This window comes from Trichosurus vulpecula, chromosome 4 (assembly GCF_011100635.1).
Source record: "Trichosurus vulpecula isolate mTriVul1 chromosome 4, mTriVul1.pri, whole genome shotgun sequence".
Taxonomy (NCBI): domain Eukaryota; kingdom Metazoa; phylum Chordata; class Mammalia; order Diprotodontia; family Phalangeridae; genus Trichosurus; species Trichosurus vulpecula.
The window spans coordinates 197385633-197405684 of NC_050576.1; the positions used below are offsets into that span (position 1 = coordinate 197385633).

General features: G+C 40.2%; 1 protein-coding gene across 3 annotated transcripts in view; it reads right to left on the minus strand.

Moving 5' to 3' along the window:
• The window catches only part of TEX2 (testis expressed 2), a 149656-nt gene that overhangs the window by 16456 nt on the left and 113148 nt on the right, over window positions 1-20052 (minus strand). For all 3 annotated transcript variants that reach the window (XM_036757227.1, XM_036757229.1, XM_036757228.1), the window contains 3 exons: window positions 16723-16872; window positions 12902-13001; window positions 4443-4575 (listed from right to left, as the gene is read on the minus strand). In XM_036757227.1, the coding sequence (XP_036613122.1) occupies window positions 4443-4575; window positions 12902-13001; window positions 16723-16872 (383 nt within the window). The remainder of the gene's footprint in view (window positions 1-4442; window positions 4576-12901; window positions 13002-16722; window positions 16873-20052) is intronic.

The window sequence follows — 20052 nt, forward strand, 5'->3', positions numbered from 1 at the left end:
TCACTAGACTTCTTTTTAGGCATCAATTTCAGTCCAAAGTGAACCTCACTGCCAAGGGATTCTGATGACAGATAATAGCTCAGCATGCATGAAGAATTTCACTTTAAATAGATTCTTCCCAAATTGCTAAAAGTGCCGCGATAGAATCATGGAGCTTGTGTTTTCTTCTAGTGACAAGAAGTTGAGACCTTAAATGAAAACAGTTTTTATTTTATTAACAGTATTATTAAACCTTTTTTGTTCTCACTAAAATGATTATTAAAATATTTTTAGTGAGAACAGGTTTCATTATTTTTAAAAATCTTGGTTTTTTTTTAAACACTGTGGTTATTTTAAAGTCTGGTTTTATTTTGATACTTGGTTTTGGTGGCTACCAAGCTGACTGATAGAAGATTTACAGATTATAATCATATGAACCCAATAAATACCATTTCTAAAACCAACAGGGTGACTGGGTGGTGAAAAAGTTGGGTTTTGCTCTTCATCTCATTACACTGAGAGGTTTTCCTCCCTAATGCTGAAAAAAACTTGTAAATCAAAAAAAATATATTTTATATAATATGAAAAGCCTTCCAAACTTTATCAGGGTTGGTTCTTTGCTGCCATCATCACTGATAAAATTCTTCCATATTTATTCTGAATGTATCTTTACTTATTTACTTATCTGTATATGTTATTTCCTTCCACTAGAATGGGAGCTCCTTGAGGAAAGGCAAGGTGGTTTTGCTTTTGTCTTTGTATCCACAGGGTCCAGATTCAGGTACTTAATAAAAACCTTCTGAATTGGATTATGGAGCATTGTACATCTCCCTCTCTACCTTACTCAAGTTTATATAGTGGGATGCAAGTGACTATGAACACTAAGTAATAATCCATTTCCAATCTGTCTATAAAGGACAGTTCAGTTCTGAAAGATCATGTCAAAAAAGGCCAAGAAAGCAAAAAACATGCTTTAATCTAAACTCTGCTTAATACAATTTCTACTTTCTAAATTTTACATCTTTCAGTCCATCAATGTTAAAAAGCACTGTCTTTGGAGTCAGAAGACCTGGGTTCAAATCCTCACTCTGATGCCTGGCATGGCCTTGAGCAAGTCACTTTTCTGGAACTTGCTTTCTTCATCAGTAAAATGAGGAGGTCTCTCCCAACACTAGATCATGGAGCTATGCCGTCTGCAGCCCCTTTAGAATTCTCTCTCCCGGGTGAAGCACTCTGAGTGGATGAAGCTCTTAGAAGGAGCATTATAAAGAAAGGAAAAGGAAGGTAGGCAGGGTAGGAGTTCAGGGGGAAGGAGGTAGAGGAGAAGGAAACTGTTAGTGACTAGGGGAGGAGAGGACCAAGAAAAATAAGGGTGTCAAACACTCCAGGCTCACATCTAGAAATTTTTAACCCTCTTTTAACCTGGCTCAGCTCCTGATTCTCTGGATTTTTCAACTTTGCCCATGTCCCTTCTGCGACCTTTTTTCAGCTCCCTTTTATAGGTGGTCTATCTCCATTAGAATATAAGCTTTATGAGGGAACAGACAGTCTTTTGGGGGGAATGTCCACAGCAATTTAGTACATGGCAAATTTACTAAATGCTTTATCTGATCTAATCTAATCTCTAATTTGAGTCCCAACTCCTTGGTGCTTTACTGTTGCAAATTAATCTTCTGTCTAAACTTCTAGGCAAAAGGGCCAACCCTTTGCCACCTTCCTTGACAGGACTTAAGCACGTGGAGAACACAGTCCTGCCCAGTGCACCCTCTGTGAACCTGGCTCCCTAATCTGGGGTGCTGTGATGGAAATGTGGGGGTGGGAATGAGCATGAGAGAGAAAGGTGACAAGCATGAGATCCAAGGCAAGGGCTGGTTGTGGATGGGGAGTGGGGGTAGGGACAGGGGTGACTAATCTGAACCAACCAATATGTAACAGTCTGACATGGATCAAATGAGGGTAAATCTAGATATTTTTTAAATTAAAAGTTCTAGTTGGTTTTTTTTCTGCACCCTCATGAATTGTCTTGCTCACCCCACTTTCAAGACCACTGCTCTAGATCGTTAGATTAGAAACATGCAATTGCCTGAGGTCTCCAATGATAATGTAATTCTACCTGTAATGATGCAAAAGAAACTATGTAAAGTCCACTACACCTGATCTATTTTAAGAATTAGGGAGATGCTGGCCACTGTTCAGTTGTAACGCAAGGACAGAAGGGTTAGGGATAGCATAGGGACGAGACCTGGGATTTCATTGATACAGGGAACTCACATCCCTATATTAATGCAGTTTGGCACCTTCTCAGCAATTTATTGTCTTAGAGAATTGCCCAGAGCCATGAAAGATTAAGTGAAATACTCAGGGTCACAAAACCACTATGAGTTGAAGGAACTAGAAAAACTTTCCAAATCTCCCCCAATCTAAGTGCTCTGAGGCTCACAGTTTGGCACCCTTATTTCTAAGAAGGTGATGGAAGAAAACTCTAAGATGGGTTCATACACGACCGACAAGACTCAGCACTCACAGGGAATGAAATGCTACATTGATAAATACCACTCACCAGGAAATACAAATCCACAGATTGCCGAGTCCAAACACATTATATAACACAACAGCAGAAAGGAACGAAGGGAAAATAGCACAGATAGAAGTTAGATGAGAAACAGTAGGTGCAATGCTGTAACTATTATACTGGAAATAGGGTTTAAATAACCTAGTTGCACCAGAATCATCTAAGTAAAATAAACACATTCTCAACTGCATGATCTCCCCCTCCCCCAATTATCTTCTGGAATATTTCTAAATAGCATTTATACCAAGTTCTTAAGTAAACAAAACCCAATAATCTTGAGTTGAAGCATGATTAACCAGCTGACTAACCAGCACAGAAGGAAGCTGGCTTTCCGTGGAAACTCAAGGGGTTTTTCCAAAAGAGACTACAAAATGTGGAGCTATGGATTCCAAGCCAGGGTATTGAAATTGTTGGAGTTGCCCCAGGGCCTAAACCATACAGATCACATCCCTTTTTAAAATGCCAGTAAGTAGTTCTTCAAAGACTTTATCAATGCAAGTACTAATGACCACAACAGCCTATCTGTGGCTGATTTCACTGCGTACACAAGCTTTTCTAAGACAGGCATGTCCCCAGGGACAAAACCTTTTTAAGGTGCCATGAACAAATGACCCCTCCTTTTGGCAGAAAAGTGATGATGGACTAGATGCCAAATGATGTCTGTGCTGTAGGATATTGTTGATGGGCTGCTCTGTTTGGTTTAACTTCTTTATTACAAGGGAAGGTTCTACAAGAGAGGAGAGGCAGGGGAGAATCTTTGCAGAGTGAGAGCAATGTAAAAAGCATCAATAAAACTTTTAAAAAGGCAATTACATGAACAAGTTCAAGTATCTCAAAGCACCTCTTGTGCAAATATGATTATCCATTACCTAAAAATATTTCTAGCAATGAATGGAACTTCTTACTAAATAAAACCTATAAATGCAAACTCACATTTGTGTGAAATGTTAATTGTTCAGAGTTTTCATTAAAAATTCAATCAAACCTTACTGACTTGGACCTCCAATTTGCAAACATTCAATCACAGACAAATGATAAATTGCTAGTGAAAAACAACACAATCTATAAACCAAGAAGGATCAAGGCAGAAGGCAAGATCTTATATAGGCCAAAATATTCATTGTAGCACTTTCTGTGGTAGCAAAGAAAAAGAAACAAAGTAGATGCCCATTTTTGATTAGTGAGTGGCTAAACACATCATGTTGAATGTAATAGAATGTTACAGCATCATGAGAAATGAAGAAGCATGAGAAGACTTATAGGAACTGATGCAGAATGAAGTTAAGCAGAAGCAGGAAAATGATGTACACAATGATAATAATGTAAATAGAGAGAACAATAAAATGAACAAGAATGATATGCAATTATAATGACTAAGGTTGGCCCTAGGAGAAGAGTTGAGAAAATTTATCTCCCTCTTTTTATTACAGAGGGGTTTGTGTGTGGGGTGCTATGGGTGTGAAATATCGCATATCCTGTCAAGTGTGTTCATTAATATGTTGATTGGTTTTATAAGACTATTCTTTCTTTTCATTTGTAAATCTTTGTTTCAAGGGAAGGCTCACTAGGTAATGATGAGGCACAAGAATACATCTGGAATTGAATATGATGTAAAAACAAGAGGAATTGATTTTTTTAAAAGCATCAAAAAAAAAAAAGGCAATGCAATTAGCCATAACAAGTCTCCTGTCTGTTACTTAGTGGGAATTTGCAAAACTATAAAAGGAAACAGGTTAACTAGAATCCATAAAAGGGACTGACCATGCAAAAGCCTCCATTTGAACAATGAACTAAATGTCAACTCACAACATACTTTAAAAATGGAACTAAACTATTCAAACAATGAAAGTAGATGCTGGATGTTGCTTATTAAATTCATGTCATCCCTTACCCTTCTTTGCCAATTTCTCCAACTCTGAAGGCTTCAACAAGAGGCTCTTTACCCAGTTTGGTCAAATTCATTTTGGTCTCAAGTGTCATCAGAAAGGGCCCATTGTAGGATATTTCCAAATCAATCCAAAGTCCTGAAGTGTTAATATAAAATATGAAAGTTACTTTCTAGAACCTTTGACATTAAAAATGACAACCAACATAAATTCTGCAGATGGTTTTTAAAAAGCACTAGTATCATAAGTATCAGATTAATAAGCTGATAATTTGCTTATCTTGCCAACATGTGAAACATAAGCTTTGGCTTTAGAACCAAACTCAACCAATTATATTTACAGTGTAGTTTTGACTTAATAAAACAATGGACTCACTCATAGAATATTATCAATCAACAAGAATTTCTGAGTCACGCATTGTGTGTGGTGCTAGTGTTACAAATACAAAATGGAAATAGTAGTTGGCTGCAAGGGACTTAAATTCTACTAGAAGAAGACAACCTAGTCCCATTAAACAAATGCAGGACGTATAGAAAAAACACATAGTGAAGATGGAGAGGATTTGACAAGGAAAGCCTTCTTATTGGGGTTAAACATTAAATGTTAGTCATCTGCCACAGATAACCAAGAGTTGATGGGTTAATGGTACATATTGAGATCAGCTACAATAAAATGACATTTATACTCTGCTTTGAAGTTTACAAAGCTTTTTACATACATTACCTAATTTGATTCTCACAACAACCCTGAGAGGTAGGTATTAAAGGTATCATCATGCCCATTTTATAGATAAGAAAACTGAGGCCCTATCCAAAAGGTCAAATGACTTTGCTCATGGTTACACAGCTATCAAATGGTGGAGGCTAGATTTCAACTAGGGCCTTCCTGATTCCACGGCCAATAAATATTTTGTCTATTCCACTACAGTATCTTAACGTAGTGGAACTGTTTCAAAACAAGGGGGGACAGGACTAGCATACGTGTTAGATTCTTTTAAACTTCTTCAGGGTGTGGTTATATTTTTGAGGCTGCATTCTGTCCAGTGGTATAGTCAACTCTCTGCCCAAAAAAAGTCTTCTTTAATAAATCAGGAGGTAAAATTACTCCCAGCTAAAAAATTTGGCAGGATAGACTCTACCCTAAGGCTAGTTTTTTTTTTCCCCAAAACAAGTTATGCACAAAATCTCTGCCATGGGTCCTATCTGAAAGAGGTTTTGAGAGGTCAGCTCTTTGTTATAATTAATTCTATTTGAGTTCCAAGTGAGGCATAGAAGCTAAACTTTTCCCAAATTATGGAGTAACAGAAGAGAACTCAACATATAGAAGAACAGAGGAGGAGGTTCTACCATTACTCTCCTCTTTCCATTCCTACTTCCCCATGAAGCCCACTGGAAATTGTGATGTCAGGGTTCAAAGGGGGTGGATCCACTGACATTGATGGAGAAAAGAGATTTTTTAATAGCTAGAAAAAGATCTTCAAGGGCACTGAGTTACCTTCCTTCATCTTACAGAAAAGGAAATGAGGCCCAGAGGAGGTATGTGAGTCACCCAAGATCACAGTGAGTTAGTGACAGAGTGGAGATTAGAATCTCAGCCTCTTGATCCCCAATGCACGCTGAGCCTCTTCATAAAAACATGGTGGGGTGGGGAAGGAAAGTCACAAAATTGGACTGGATACCACTAGGATTTTTGATGGCAAGATTTAGGAATCGTGATTTTTCTGCACAGTCTGAAATCGGAAGGTAAGAATTAACTTCTGAGTCACTGGGCTATCTTGGGGAGGAGCCACTTAATATCTTTATCTTAATTTTTTCATCTGCCCTTCAGAAAAGAGTCCATGTAAATAGGTTCCCATATCTCTAAGACACTGAATTCTTCAGAAACAATTACCTGTTGCCTAACAGCTACAGGCTGCAAGAGGTTGTGGATAAGGTTCTGCCATTTAAACTGCTCCACTGACAAGTCATTCAAAGTCATTCAAATGGAGAACATCCTATTAGATTACAGAATAGAATAGAACTGGGAAGGATTTTAGAGATAATCTACCTCTCAAGTTCTTTCCCAGTGGTAAAATTCTACAAGTTTGGCAGGTAAGGAAGCCTACATACACCTAGTGACACTTCTGGCTCTATAACCTCCCTGGCATTAGTGATTCAATGTTATTAATATTTTATAAATATTCCTCTAACGTAGTATAGCATTTAAGCAAAAGCAGATTAACCTAAGCTCATTATCAAGGCACCCCAGCTTGCAAAGCCATCAACAGTAGATGACCCATCACCTCTCAATCTTACATAGCACCCTAATAAAATATTAAACGGTTTTCCACTTAATTCTGTTTAATTTCCCATTAAAGCCAGCATTCCCTTCCTGCCCTCAATAATTTTTTTGATCACACTTCAGGTACTGTATGAGACACCTAGTAAATTTGATCATAAGACACCCCAGACAGTTATCCTACTTCTTCAAATGGTACAATTAATTTGCCTACTAAGGGAAGGAGAAGGAATAGGTATTTACATAATGTCTACTATGTGCCAAGTTGGGGTAGCTAGGTGGCACAGTAGATAAGTTCAAATCTGGCCTCAGACACTAGCTGTGTGGCCCCGGGCAAGTCAACCCTGTTTGCCTCAGTTTCCTCATCTGTGAAATGAGCTGGAGAAGGAAATGGCAAACCACTCCAGTATCTTTGCTAAGGAAAAAACCCCAGATGGGGTAATAAAGAGTCAGACATGACTAAAATGACTCAGATACTTGACATCTGCTGTGTGACCTTGGACAAGTCGCTTAACCCCAATTGCCCTGCCTTCCCCCCTCAAAAAAAATAAAAGATATTGTCTCAGTTTCCCTATGTGTAAAAGAAGGGGATTAGATTAGACCCCCTGGGGTCCTTTCTAGCTCTAAATCTATGGATCCTATCTTCTCAAAGTGCAAGGAAATATTACTGAGTCACAGCAAGTCATTCTAATGACTATAATTTCTTCCTTTCCCATGAGGGCTGTCTATTTTCAAACCAGGTGCAAATAAAGACCAAATTTCTTCACTGACATTAATTCAATACGTGAAAAGCACCCTGAAAATGTGATCGCATGTGGTTCTGACAGCTGAGCTGGTTATGTAACTGGTGAGTCAGCGCGTGCTGAACCTGAATGATTTCACAACAAAATTAACAATGACAAAGCCTGCCTTTCTATTAGGGATAAACGGAATAAGAATGTGAATTAAAGAATGCGGACATAAGAACATTTCATGAGCAGAATCTTAACTAACCCACACAGAATCAAGTGTTACTAAACATATGTAATTACTGGTTTTTTAAAAGCTCTCACACGTGTGAAGGGTGTTTTATGCAACATTTAACTTAAAACCACCAACCTGCAGCTGTCTCCAATCAAGAATATAAAAAGTCACAGAATAAGAGAATCAATTGTTTTTTCCAATTTCAGTACGAGTGACTTACTCAACCTTGCACTATAATCACTGTAGAGTCTCTCCTGGAATCTTCAAGGTGCGTTAACACAAGAGTGTTATCTAAATAAGGTGGCACCACCATGTTGGCAGTTAGGAGGTGCCTGAATAGAGTGCTGGCCTTGAAGTTCTGGGAGTTCAAATCCGGCCTCAGACACTCAATAGCTGTGTGACCTGAGCAAGTCACTTAACCTCAGTTGTTTGCCTCAGTTTCCTCATCGGTGCCTTGTTTAGAAGGAAATGGCAAACCATTCCAGTATTTTTGCCAAGAAAACCCCAAATGGGGTAAACAAACAACAAAACAACCTGGTTCCCAGGGTTCTTGTAGGGATTAAATAAGATAACATAGGTGAAGTACTTTGGAAACCATAAAGGGCTATATAAGTGTTAATTATTAGAACTCTTTACCATGCCTAAAGCACCAGACTCCATTATTTGCAATGAGACCCCACGAAACAGTCACTCCCACCCACCACTCTGGTGGCTTGACTGACTACAAGTACTACCGGTCCAAACTCAGTAACTATATATTTTGCTACCAGTTATTCCATCCTTCTCTTTGCTTCCATAGAGAGATCTCGATGGCCACCAATATTATATTACCACACCACATTCAAGGTCACACAAGTCAAAAGTGGCCAGGATGATAAAATGTGAATGCCCCAACTTAGCGTGGCAATAAACTATGCTAGAGGTCATCGTCTAAGCTTATTCTGGAGATGAGGAAACTAAGGCCCAGTGAAGCTGAGTGACTGACTTCCCAAGTTCACACCAGGAACGAGGAGCAGACCTGAATTGCAGCCCACGTCACCTCAAATGGTCCTTTTGGTGTCCTCTTGATGTCCTATACATTAAGATCATATTCTTTAGAGCTGGAAAAGGCTTTAGGGATGATCTTATCCAGCCCCCTCATGCGTATAGCTAAGAAAATCGAGGCCTCCAGAAGAGAAGGTCTTGCCCTGCATTGTGCAGGGAGTAAACAGAAGAGCTGACATTTGAACCCAGATTAAGAGACCAGAGTATTTTAGATAATTTTTAGCTTCACTCCTCTGAACTATTCAGTTAACACAAAATAAATTTAGTACCAAGTCACAGGAACAAAGTGGGAGAAAACAAGAACCAAGTGGATGCGGTGTTGTGCACTTAAAACATTTATGTCACAAGACAGGGCTCAAGGAAGGTAAGTTAATTCTTGCTAGAGATTTCTATGCAAATGACTGCACAGGCTTCAAGGAAGGCCTCTAACTCCCCAAATTGGCACTCCCCTCTTCCTTGCCTAGTCCCCAAACTATAATTCCTCAGGGTCTAACGGTCTCTCCTATGGTCCCCTGCCACTGAGGTGGCCTATCCCCCATACACTGCCTGGCCTGGGGACCTAAGCCACATAGGATCAAGCTCTAAGGCATATTCTTGCTACTGCCAATTCCCACCCAATCCCCAGAGTAAACTCAGCCTTGGCCTTCCCATCTCTCTCTCTTCTCTATCTTCCTGGTATGCTTCTATATTGTTAAGGTGTCACAGATTGAGAGCTGGAAGGGGCCTTAAAGGTCATGTAGCTCAACCTTCTTTTCTAGATGAGATTCAGAGGTTGGGTGATCTGCCTAAGGTCACAGAGGTGAGTGATCAGAGCTGGGGTTGGAACTTAGGTCTTCTGCCTCTAAGTCCAAGCCCCTTTCTACTACACTACAGAACAAACTGCCCCTCATCTTAGACCTTTTCCTCCCACTAAAATCTAGCTATCTCCTTAAGAGACCAAGCTCACTTGGCACTATTTCCAAGGCCGATTGACTGCTCCTTCTCTCATACCCCTAGCACATAGGGACAAGAAAAGGAGGTGATCTGCTACCTGTGGCCCACATGGCACAGGGACCCACTGCAACTTTTGGACCCTCACTCTGCCTCGACCACTCAATTACCACATCTCTTCCTTTAAAGTTGCTTCCATCCTGTCCAGATCCTTGTTGCTGTCATCTATGGACTTCAAGGCAATTTCCCTCCTCCCTAACAATTTCAGCACCTGGGTCAGTTTTCTTCTCCATCTCAATCCCTATTCCCTTCCAACATCCTGGCCTCCAAATTCCCCCAAAACTTCAGCTCCCATGACCTTTTGTCTTCATTCAGCAGTGCACAGGAGCTTTGGATAAGCCCACTTCCTTAATCAGATTGAATATACCCCAGGGATCAGATTTTAAAGGGTCAGTTGCAGATTTTATCTCCATTCGTATTCTCCAAAACCTCTGCCTGATTCAGACAGGGTACTTTCTCTACCTTAGGTCAAATGTTCCAATGTGAACTAAAGCCAAATCACATCCTCTAATCTCTCCTGAGCAATCTGTCTAATAAAGAAAAAAAAAGGAATACCAATTAGGAAGCAGATATAGAAAATCAACTGGATCCCTAGAGGTTTGTCTCTTCTTGGACCAACTGAAGTCGTTTCCACCCTAAGTCATAATTTCCTTAGTGTCAAGCTACATTTTCAAAGCTAGTTCCAACAATTTTCTAAAGAAGAATTAATTTCTTAGAAGATTCATGTCAAGAAACAATCTAAAGTCTCCAAATTACATATGGTGCCTATCTTTCTGTTCCTATAAGGACAATTTTTATATGCTATTTCAATAAGAATTCAGAGGGGGAACAAGGTGGCCTGTAGAGTGCTGGCTTTGGTGTCAGGAAAACCTGAGTTCAAATCCTGCCTCAGACACTTTTTATGTGTGTGGCAATGGTCAAATAACAACGATCTCTTTTGGGTCTCAGTTTCTTCGTCTATAAAATGGGGATAGTATCCACCACATAGGCACTTATTGTGAGGATCAAATGACATTAAGTGTTTTGCAAACTTTAAAGCACTGTATAAATGCTAGCTATTATAGGATCTTTCCAAAGGGTACTTAGACCCCTTCTCTGCCCTCTCCCCACTGGAAGTTACTACAAATTAAAAAGATATACAGTTTTAGAAGATATCTAAGGATTTTTAACATACTGCATTTACAGAGAATACCCACTTTCAAAAGCACTTTAAAAACTTTAAAAAGGTTTAAAGGGGGTATCCCTCTGCTGGTCACAAACTCAGAAGCTTGAAGGTTAGTTAATAATATGGCTCTGGGTAAAACAGAAAAGACAATCCTTGAAGGGCTAGATCAAATTAGAGGAGGAGAGGAAAACAAATCAGTTTATTCTTCTTTCTATTTACATAAATATATTGAAGGAATGTAGTAAGGAAAAAACTCCTATAATAATGTACTCTGCATTGCAGGATGAATCTGCCAGAAACAATTTATCATTAAACTAATCCAATTTAATGGTTTAATCTGAAATCATAAATTTGGTTTTTTTAAATGTGACACAGAAGATTTAATGTATATGTATATACACACATAAAGAAAACATTCAGTAAAAACAGAACTTTTCTGAAAAATATGAAGCACGTTTTACATGCATTTTTCCATGCTTCTTGCATTATTTTAGCCCCAAGATCAAAACACTGTGGTTAACTGACAGATGTGTGTCTTTTACTAATCATTTAGAGTTTGCCTCAGTTCTGGAAGCCTTGGGCTCCCGTCGTGACTGATACATACTGGCTGCAAAGCCCTGGGCAAATCATACAACTTCTCTCAGGACAACTAACCCTTCAAAGAACAGGTGGTGGATCTGCATCAGTAGAAGGAATTTCCTCACCTGGAATTCCCAGGTTAGGTCATGGCTAGAAAAACATTCATTATGTATGTGAAATCTTTTAATACATTTGGATCCATGATGCTCAACCCAATGAGAACAGCGAGGTCTAAATGACAGAACTGACAGTTGTCTGCAGGCTGTTTCCAAACAACCAGACTCTTGGCCCACTGAATGTGATACTTCTGATAGACTCCAAGTTTGGGGGATATTTCTAAATAGACATTTCTTCTGGGACTGAATCCTACATAATGCATGTCTTAATATGTTCATTTCGATTTTGAGAAATAACCATGTAAATAAATACTACACACTAATTAATTATGTTGATTTTTTTAAAGGATGTAATAATCATAAAGTCAGATATTTATTTACATGGTGGAAGATGACTATTTCCTTGGATACATACACACTGCTACTGCTACATAAAAGGCTGCCTTTGGCTAAACTGATGTGCTTCTTCTCTAGATTCACATTACTCATATGCATGAACACATTTTGTTATATTACAGCTTCCCAATATCTTTGGAAAAAATCACAAAAATAAATGAAATGACATTTTAAAGAACTGCATATATTATTTTAAAATGTTAGTTAGCTTACAAACGCAATAACAATCGTGACAAAGCACGTCTAGCCCATAATGTGCCTTTGGAAACATTATAAATAAACAGCCTCAAGCACAGAGGTAAAAACAAACACTGAATGTGGATTAAGCCTTATTGTACCAGATTCAGCTAAATTTGAAAAATGTTCACACAGCAGGCCCAAAATGTAAATACTGGTTTTTAGCATTATAGAAAAAAACACATTTAAACAATAGAGCTGCCCGACACCAACAACAACCTAAGTGACTTGTTCCTGGTCACACAGCTCATATGTGTCAGAAGGGCAAGGACACAGGGGCTCCTGACTCTAAGGCAGGCCATTTTTCCATTATGCTATGCTGCCTCCTATGATTAAATCGTCACCACTGTGATCCTCATCATTATTATTAAAAGTGCCTTCTATCAACATCTGGTTCCTTCTCTCTCCTCCTTTTCCCAAGAATGGATGCAAATACTGTCAATACTATGTTCTGTAAATCAGACACCTGAAGGTCTTCCTCCAACTTGGGAAGGCCTGGATATTTTTAAAGGTGAAGCTTATTTGTCTTAGTATCAAAAATAACTAAGTAATTAAGAATAAGCCTACATTTTTTCTTTCAAAAGGAGAAATCTTACTTCCTTAAAATATAAGCACTTGTTATCCAATCTGATGCTCATGCAGAAATCCTGCAGCCAGTACAAACATCCATCACCTCTCATATTCAGCTGAAAATTACCTTGGTGATCAACATACGGTTTGAAGGCCTGAAGGATTTTTGGCACAGCTACCCCCATGTCAAGTTCCGTCAATGTTAGCTCATTCATAAAGTATGGGAGCTAGGAAGGAAGTGGACAAGGAAGGAGACAAGTTAGAAAACCTAACCATCATTTTCCTTTGTTTGCTAAGATGAGGAGGCACTTATGGGTTGGGGAAGGCAGGGGTGAAGAAGATTCAGGGTACATTTGCCCACAGGACAAATTTTCAATGATGGGGTTATTAGCATTCCACCTAGGAAAACAATTAAAGTGAGACACTAATTTAAAAGAAATTTCCTGAAGTGATCTGGGCTGAACAGTGCCAGTAAGAAAACAGACATGGATTTGGACAATTTTCCCCTTGTGGTCTCAGCCCCTGTAGAGGAAACCTGTCCATTAACTTCAAATGCTCAATGGTCAGAGGAATTGATCTTTGTGACTCTTTTCCTGTGCAGCAGCTATGACTGCTCATTCATTGCTGGAGTGCTTGTACTCAGGCCTTTTCCAGCTTGCTAACTAGTTGTCCTAAGAGGACCTCCAAAAAAAAAAAAAGGTAGCTGAAAGGAACTACCGTATAGGCTGTGTCATGAATCCCCAGAGCGGCCTGGTGAAACCTGGGGACCCCTTCTTAGAATGTTTTTAAATGAATAAAATAAGTTTGTAGGATTACAAAGAAAACCAGTTATAATAAAATACAGTTATCAAAACATTAGAAAAAAACAAGTGAGCAGACCTCAGGTTATGGACCCCTGATCTAGACCTGAGCTTCTTAAACTTTTTCCACTCATGACCTTTTTCTGCATTCTGGCAGCGTTTGTTGGCATTGTGTGGCATGACAGCATGTGCAGTGCAAAGTGCACATGCCGTGTGTTCACAACCAAGGCTGTAGTGAAGTTGCACAATGCAACATGGGCAAATGCTGCCAGATTCACCTTGGATTCATTATGAATTTTATTTTTAATTAATTTTTGGTCATTGCACATTCAGAAACCTTTTACTGTTTCCAAATTTTTCAAAACCCCTTAGAAGCGCCGATCTAGACTATCTAGTCCAAGCACTGAGGAAATGGAAACCCAAACGGTAATTTGTAAGCAAATTGCTGTGGAATGTGGAAAGTAGGAATAATGTTCTAAGAAGTGGTAAGGTTGGAGACCTGGTCTATAATGTTCATTTAACCCCTCAAGTAGGTAAAATACTATCACTTAAAATGACAGTAAGACTAGTTTGAACACATAGGATTTCAGCTACTTCCATCCAAAGGTCGGAGGAAGACGGCCAAGGGTGGCTGGCCCCTGAAGCACTCAGGTGCCAGGTAACACATAGCATGACGGCCTAGATGAGGATCCCCATTCTAGAGTTGGAAGGATGTCAGAGGCCGTCTAAGCCCAAAGCCTTCATTCTTCAGATGAGGAAACCAAGGCAAGAGAGATTAGGTGAGCTAAGATCATACAGGGAGTAAATTTCAGATTCAGGATTTGATTTCAGGTCCTCTGCTGTAGTCAGTGTTTCTTCCATGCACCCTGCTACCCCTTTCCCTGTACTACATACTCAGGCTAATTGCATCATTCCCAACTATATAATTTTAACATTTTTGTCTAATTACTCTAGGAAAAGAAAAGATGTCCCCCTTGTTTCCCTTAAGTATTTCAGTTGTAAATCTCCATTGGAGTGGAATGGAAAATCACAAGATACCCCCTCCTTTCCATGTCATTCTCATTGGCTAGAACCCCTTCTGTTTGCAGACACATATCTGGAAAGGCAGCAGTGTGAGAAAGACTCATGTATGAAAATGTCTCCACACTTCTCCCAAGAAAGGAAAAGCAATCAACATGGCTGTTGAGCCTTTATCTCCGCTGCTGTTCACTGTTCCCCTTGTACTCAGAAACAGAACAAAGATGGTTTAACTCATAGCCAGAAGATACAAAAATCCTGTATTTCTCAACACACTCACCCCTCCCCTTCCCAAGCTCCCCCTGTTCAGCCTGAACACCAGCAACTTCAAGATCAAAAGTTAGATCTTCCACACATTAGGTGTGAGAAGAGAGATAACGGCATCCTGTCCCCTGCAGAAGGCTGTAGTATGATGAAGCCTACTCTTAAATCTGAATTAGACAAAATCCCAGTGATTCCATCCTCTTGTTGTCACTAATATATTTAAAAAACCAAACCACTCTCAAACCAAAACACCACCCCAGCCAAACCACTTTTTTCCCTTACTAATGGGTGGATAGGACAATGACTGTGGAGTCAGTAAAACCTGGGTTTGAAACCTACTTCAGATATTTATTAGCGGAGTGATATTGGGAAGGTCACCTAATTTTTCAGGGCTTCCATTTCCTCATGTGTCAAACGAAGATGGACAACTCTCCAAGACTAGAGTCACTAGGTGGCACAATGGATAGTGTCAGATATTTGGAATCAGACCTGAGTTCAAATCCTTAGATACTTCCTAGATGTGTGACTCTAGGCAGGTCACTTAACCTCTCTTTGCCTCAGCTTCCTCATCTGTAAAATGGGGAGAATAATAGCACCTTCCTCCCGGGGCTGTTGTGAGGATCCAATGAGATGATCTATGTAAAGTGCTCGGCACGTCTTAAAGTGCTGCATAAATGCTGCTATCATGACCATGGCCACGACTATATGCTTCAAAAGAAATACTTAATCTGTACTGGTAGAGAGCATTCCCTATGCCACTGAAAAAACCTGTCTGAGGTGCAATCCTCCCTCCTGCTTCCTCTCCTCCCCCCAAGCACTCAAAGCTCTTTTCAGCTTGTTTGGACCTTCCAGATCTTGTGGCTCATCAGCACAGCCTCTGAGAACCCGAGGTATCCTTCCACGTCACGATGAGGCAGTAAAGGAAAATCTCAACATTAGCGCAAAAAAGAAAAAACAAGAATTATTTACGTAAGCTAAACTAACCTGCGGTAAACAGACTTTTTCCAAAGCCAAACATGGGCTTGAATTGTCTATGTTAGTCCTCTCCTCAACCAGAGAGGATAATTAAGAGCTGTCTGCAGATGTTAAAAATCTGCTAAAAAGATAAGAGAATCCCTCCTTGGAAGGAGGAGTAAGAGCAAAAGTACACAACAGACATTCCTTCCACAAGTATTTATCATCCTTTCTTGCTGCCAGAGCTGGGAAGGACCTTAGAGATCATCAAATACAAACCCCTCATTTACAGACACAGACAAACTAAAGCGAGAAGGGACTGATAATAATGGTTGTCACTGATATGGCGTTTTAAGGTTTGTAAAGCACTTTCTGTATACTGCCTCATTTGACCTTTAGTCACCACATGAGGCACACACTGGATGGGTATCATCACCCTTTTACAGATGAGGAAAGGGAGGTTTAAAGAGGTTCAATGACTTTCCAAGGGACACAAAGTGAGGAAGGGTTGAGGTAGGATTTGAATCGGGGTCTTTCCTGAATTCAAGTCTACCCTGTTGCCCCTGAGAGGCAGTGACTGACCAAAACATCACCTAGCTAGTGGCAGAGGTGACACAGACACAGGATGGATCCTCTTACTCATAATCTGGTCCTTTTTCCATCATAAGACACTGCATCAATAGAGCTGATCAGGCCCCTCACTGTACAGAGAGAGTGAGGCAGGGCCGAGCCTGGCCCCATATCCTCCTTGCTACTCCACTCAGGTCACACTTACCTTTAACTTACAGCTGGCTACGTGAATGTGTCAAATTATTTGTATTTAGGAGATTATAGTACAAAACTTTTGTATTGGGGGGAATCTTCACAAGCTACAATTGAACTACAAAAATATTACCCTGTAGGAAGACAATACCTTTATTTTACTGAGTTTCATTTGGATTTTCTTTGACACAAAGTGAGACCAATATTTCTCTCCCAGAAAGTCCCAAAATATTCTTCCAAGCAAGGCGTTGACCCAGGCTTCTTGTTCCTCTTCTTCTTGGGGTTGGGCCTCTGGGGGCAACTGGAGAAAGACACAAGGCCAAAAGTAGTTAGATGCCTGTTGCAAAACAGGACATGTGCTTCTGCTCTACAGTGATGAAACGTCTGTGACTTTCAGAGATCACAGTATTAGCCCATCTTTGCTATGAATGACAAGCACAACATCAAATGGGAAAACAGAAATACCCATACACATACCCCCACACCTCCCTGCAACCAGCCACTGATGAAAGATTATAGCAGTTTCCTCTTGGGGTCTGCTCTTTTTCTATGAGTCTGCCTTTAAAATAGCTACATATTTTGTACTAATATTTCAACACTTTGACAGATTCATTGGCATAGGCACTTCTTTCTCCATCAGTGCAGCACAAGCCATCCATGGCTTCTCATCTTAGGTGGCTCTTTGTCCACATCTTCCCATAAATTCTCTATGGAGAACCTGTCCAGCACTCTGGAGGCCTTTCTCTAAGTCTTTCAATATTCTGTGGGTAGCAATACAGTACTGGGGATGTCTGTTATCGCTTGCTTTTACTAGCTGACCAGCCTACTTCCTTTTAATTTTTCTGACTTCCTCACTATTATTTTGTATTAAGAGTTTAGTCAAATTGCCCAGGATTAAAAATCAGGAATCTTAACATCTTTTTCTTTCACTCTAAGCTGCTCAGGCCTAAGAATGAATATCTTCTTTCTATTTGGAACATAGGGCTTCTGAATAGCTAATCCTGGTATTCAGGCTTGCTGTTTATAAAGCAAGTGTCTCAGCACCTCTGAAAATTCCATCTTTCTTCCTTGAATTAAAAAAGGGCCACATGCATCCCTCCCTGTCTAAGGAACTCCCATTCCTGCTACCTCCCAAGACCCTTGTTCCTCACAAACCTTTAAAGCCCAAGCCCAAGCCCAACCTAGTTCATGTGAAGTGAGAAATAATTAAATTTATATCTGATTACTCTTTTCTTCCCAATGTAGTTAAATAAGGGCTTCTGCCCAAACTAGGAAAGTGGGTTTGAGCCTGGCTCCCTAGGGTGAAATGCATTTTTCCAGTGCTCAAGGACTTAAGGTTGTCAGCCACACAGATAATGGGTCTTGGGTACACAGCAAGTTAAAGAGATCCATAGTGAATGAATCTGGTAGTTGCTCCTGCCCTTCCTCTAGCCTCAAGCTGTGATATATAGGTCTATTCTCCCTTCACCTGTAATCTATGATAAACATATACATTACCACCTCACCATCACATCATACACTCATCCTATGTCCTGTATGTTCCAGGTGTTTTATAAGGTCCAAGAGGGCAAGAACAGTTTAGCAGTTTGTTAGGTGGTTCTCCAAAGTCATTTTTCTTCCTGTATTCTTTCAGACTTTAGTGGACTGCTTGGTTTTTTGTGCATTCGGTCCGGCTGATGTTTGTTGTTGCATTGTTTCAGTCACGTCCAACTCCTCATGACCTTGTTTAGAGTTTTCTTGGCAAGGACACTGAAGTGATTTGCCATTTCCTTCTCCAGCTCATTTTACAGATGAGGAAACTGAGGCAAACAGGGTGAGGTGACTTGCCCAGGGTCACATAGCTAGTGTCTGAGGCTGACTCTAAACTCAGTTCTTTCCAACTCTAGGCTCAGCACTCTATCCACGGTGTCAGCTAGCTGCCATTATAATGTCTACTTTCACACTATGCCATGCAATCTTCTACATAAGTTCTCCTACAGACTTTACTAAGATCACGGAAATTAAAACTAGAAGGGAACTCACTTTATAGATGGTGAAACAGTAGCCCCGAGAAGGCAAGTGACTTGCCCAAGGTCACACAGCTAGCAAGCAACAATTGGGTTCTGAGCCTAAGTCCCTCTGACTCCCTTGTTCTTCTTAAAGTAGCGGTCTGACCACAGCACTCCCCTGCTCAGAAATCTTCTGTTTGCACCTTCTGCCTCAAGAACAAAACACAAACTACATCAGCCAGTGGGTACTAAGTGATTAAATCCTTCAGTCTGTACTGCCAAGCTCCTCCTCACAGCTTAAAGAAGGGGAATTTTTTTAATGGAATAATCTCTCAGAACAGAGAACGGATTAGGATGGAAAACCCCAACTGCTCAAAACTAATCAAGTATCACTCACGCCCACATGTCAATAGGTCTTTTCACCATTCCATTTCCCCAACTTTTTTGTGTCCCAGCCATGCCCCAAAGAGAATATTGATGGAATCCTAATAAAGCTGCCCCCAGATCCCATATTCTAACCTCATTATAGGCCCCACTGATCTGCAGGCCCATTGCCCCTACCTAGTCCCCTCTTCCCTCCTTCCCTCCCCCTACTCCCCGAGCAATATTCTAACTTCTTCATATATGCCTCACTGCTCATTAGAACAGCAGGTATGTCCATGTGATGGAATCCCAGCCACTGCCTCTAGCTAGCCACTGCCCCCAGACCCATTCCCACAGAAACAGGTGTGTCCATGCACTCAACCTCAACCACATCATCCATCTTGACTATACAGGACCACAATAGCTAGCCAATCAGAAAGCAGCACCACCAGGATGCCCAAGCAGGATATAGACCCCAAAATAATAGAAGAGACTTTCCCTAAGTAGACACCTTCACAGTAATAGCAAAAGCTATCTTTTAGGTGAACTTGTGATGTAGAGAGGCTTATTATAATATCATCATCATACATACGTATCTCCCCCAAATGGGTTTTTCTGTATGCATTGTGGATAATGGCATGCGCAGCTCCACTGTGGCTGGGACCCCTCCCCTATTGCCTAATTCCTTAACAAACCCCTCTTGCCTTTTTAATATTCATAATCTCTGTTATATAATTGCATCTTTACCCTATTAAAATCCATCTTGCTTTCTCTGAAGTTGCTGGTTCCCCTTGGAACTTAGCCCACTCCATGAAAAGCACCAATCTCAATAAATGCCTATAGTTGGATTAAAGGTGGTCTGACTCTGAATTCTTTGAGACGGTTCCACCATAACACATCATGTAACCGCAAGAGTTTTTAGTGTCCCTGGGTGGGCAGAGACTAAGCCTCAACAACATGATTATGACCAATGAAGAATAAGCAAAGGACTGTCTCAACCTTTATGTCTAAGCAGTAGCTGCAATGTGGATGATGATTTATGTGACTAACTTCTTGTAAAAAAGAAAATAAAAAATTTATTGTAAATCCAAAGCTATTTGTATTTATAAATAAAAACACTATTCTCAGGA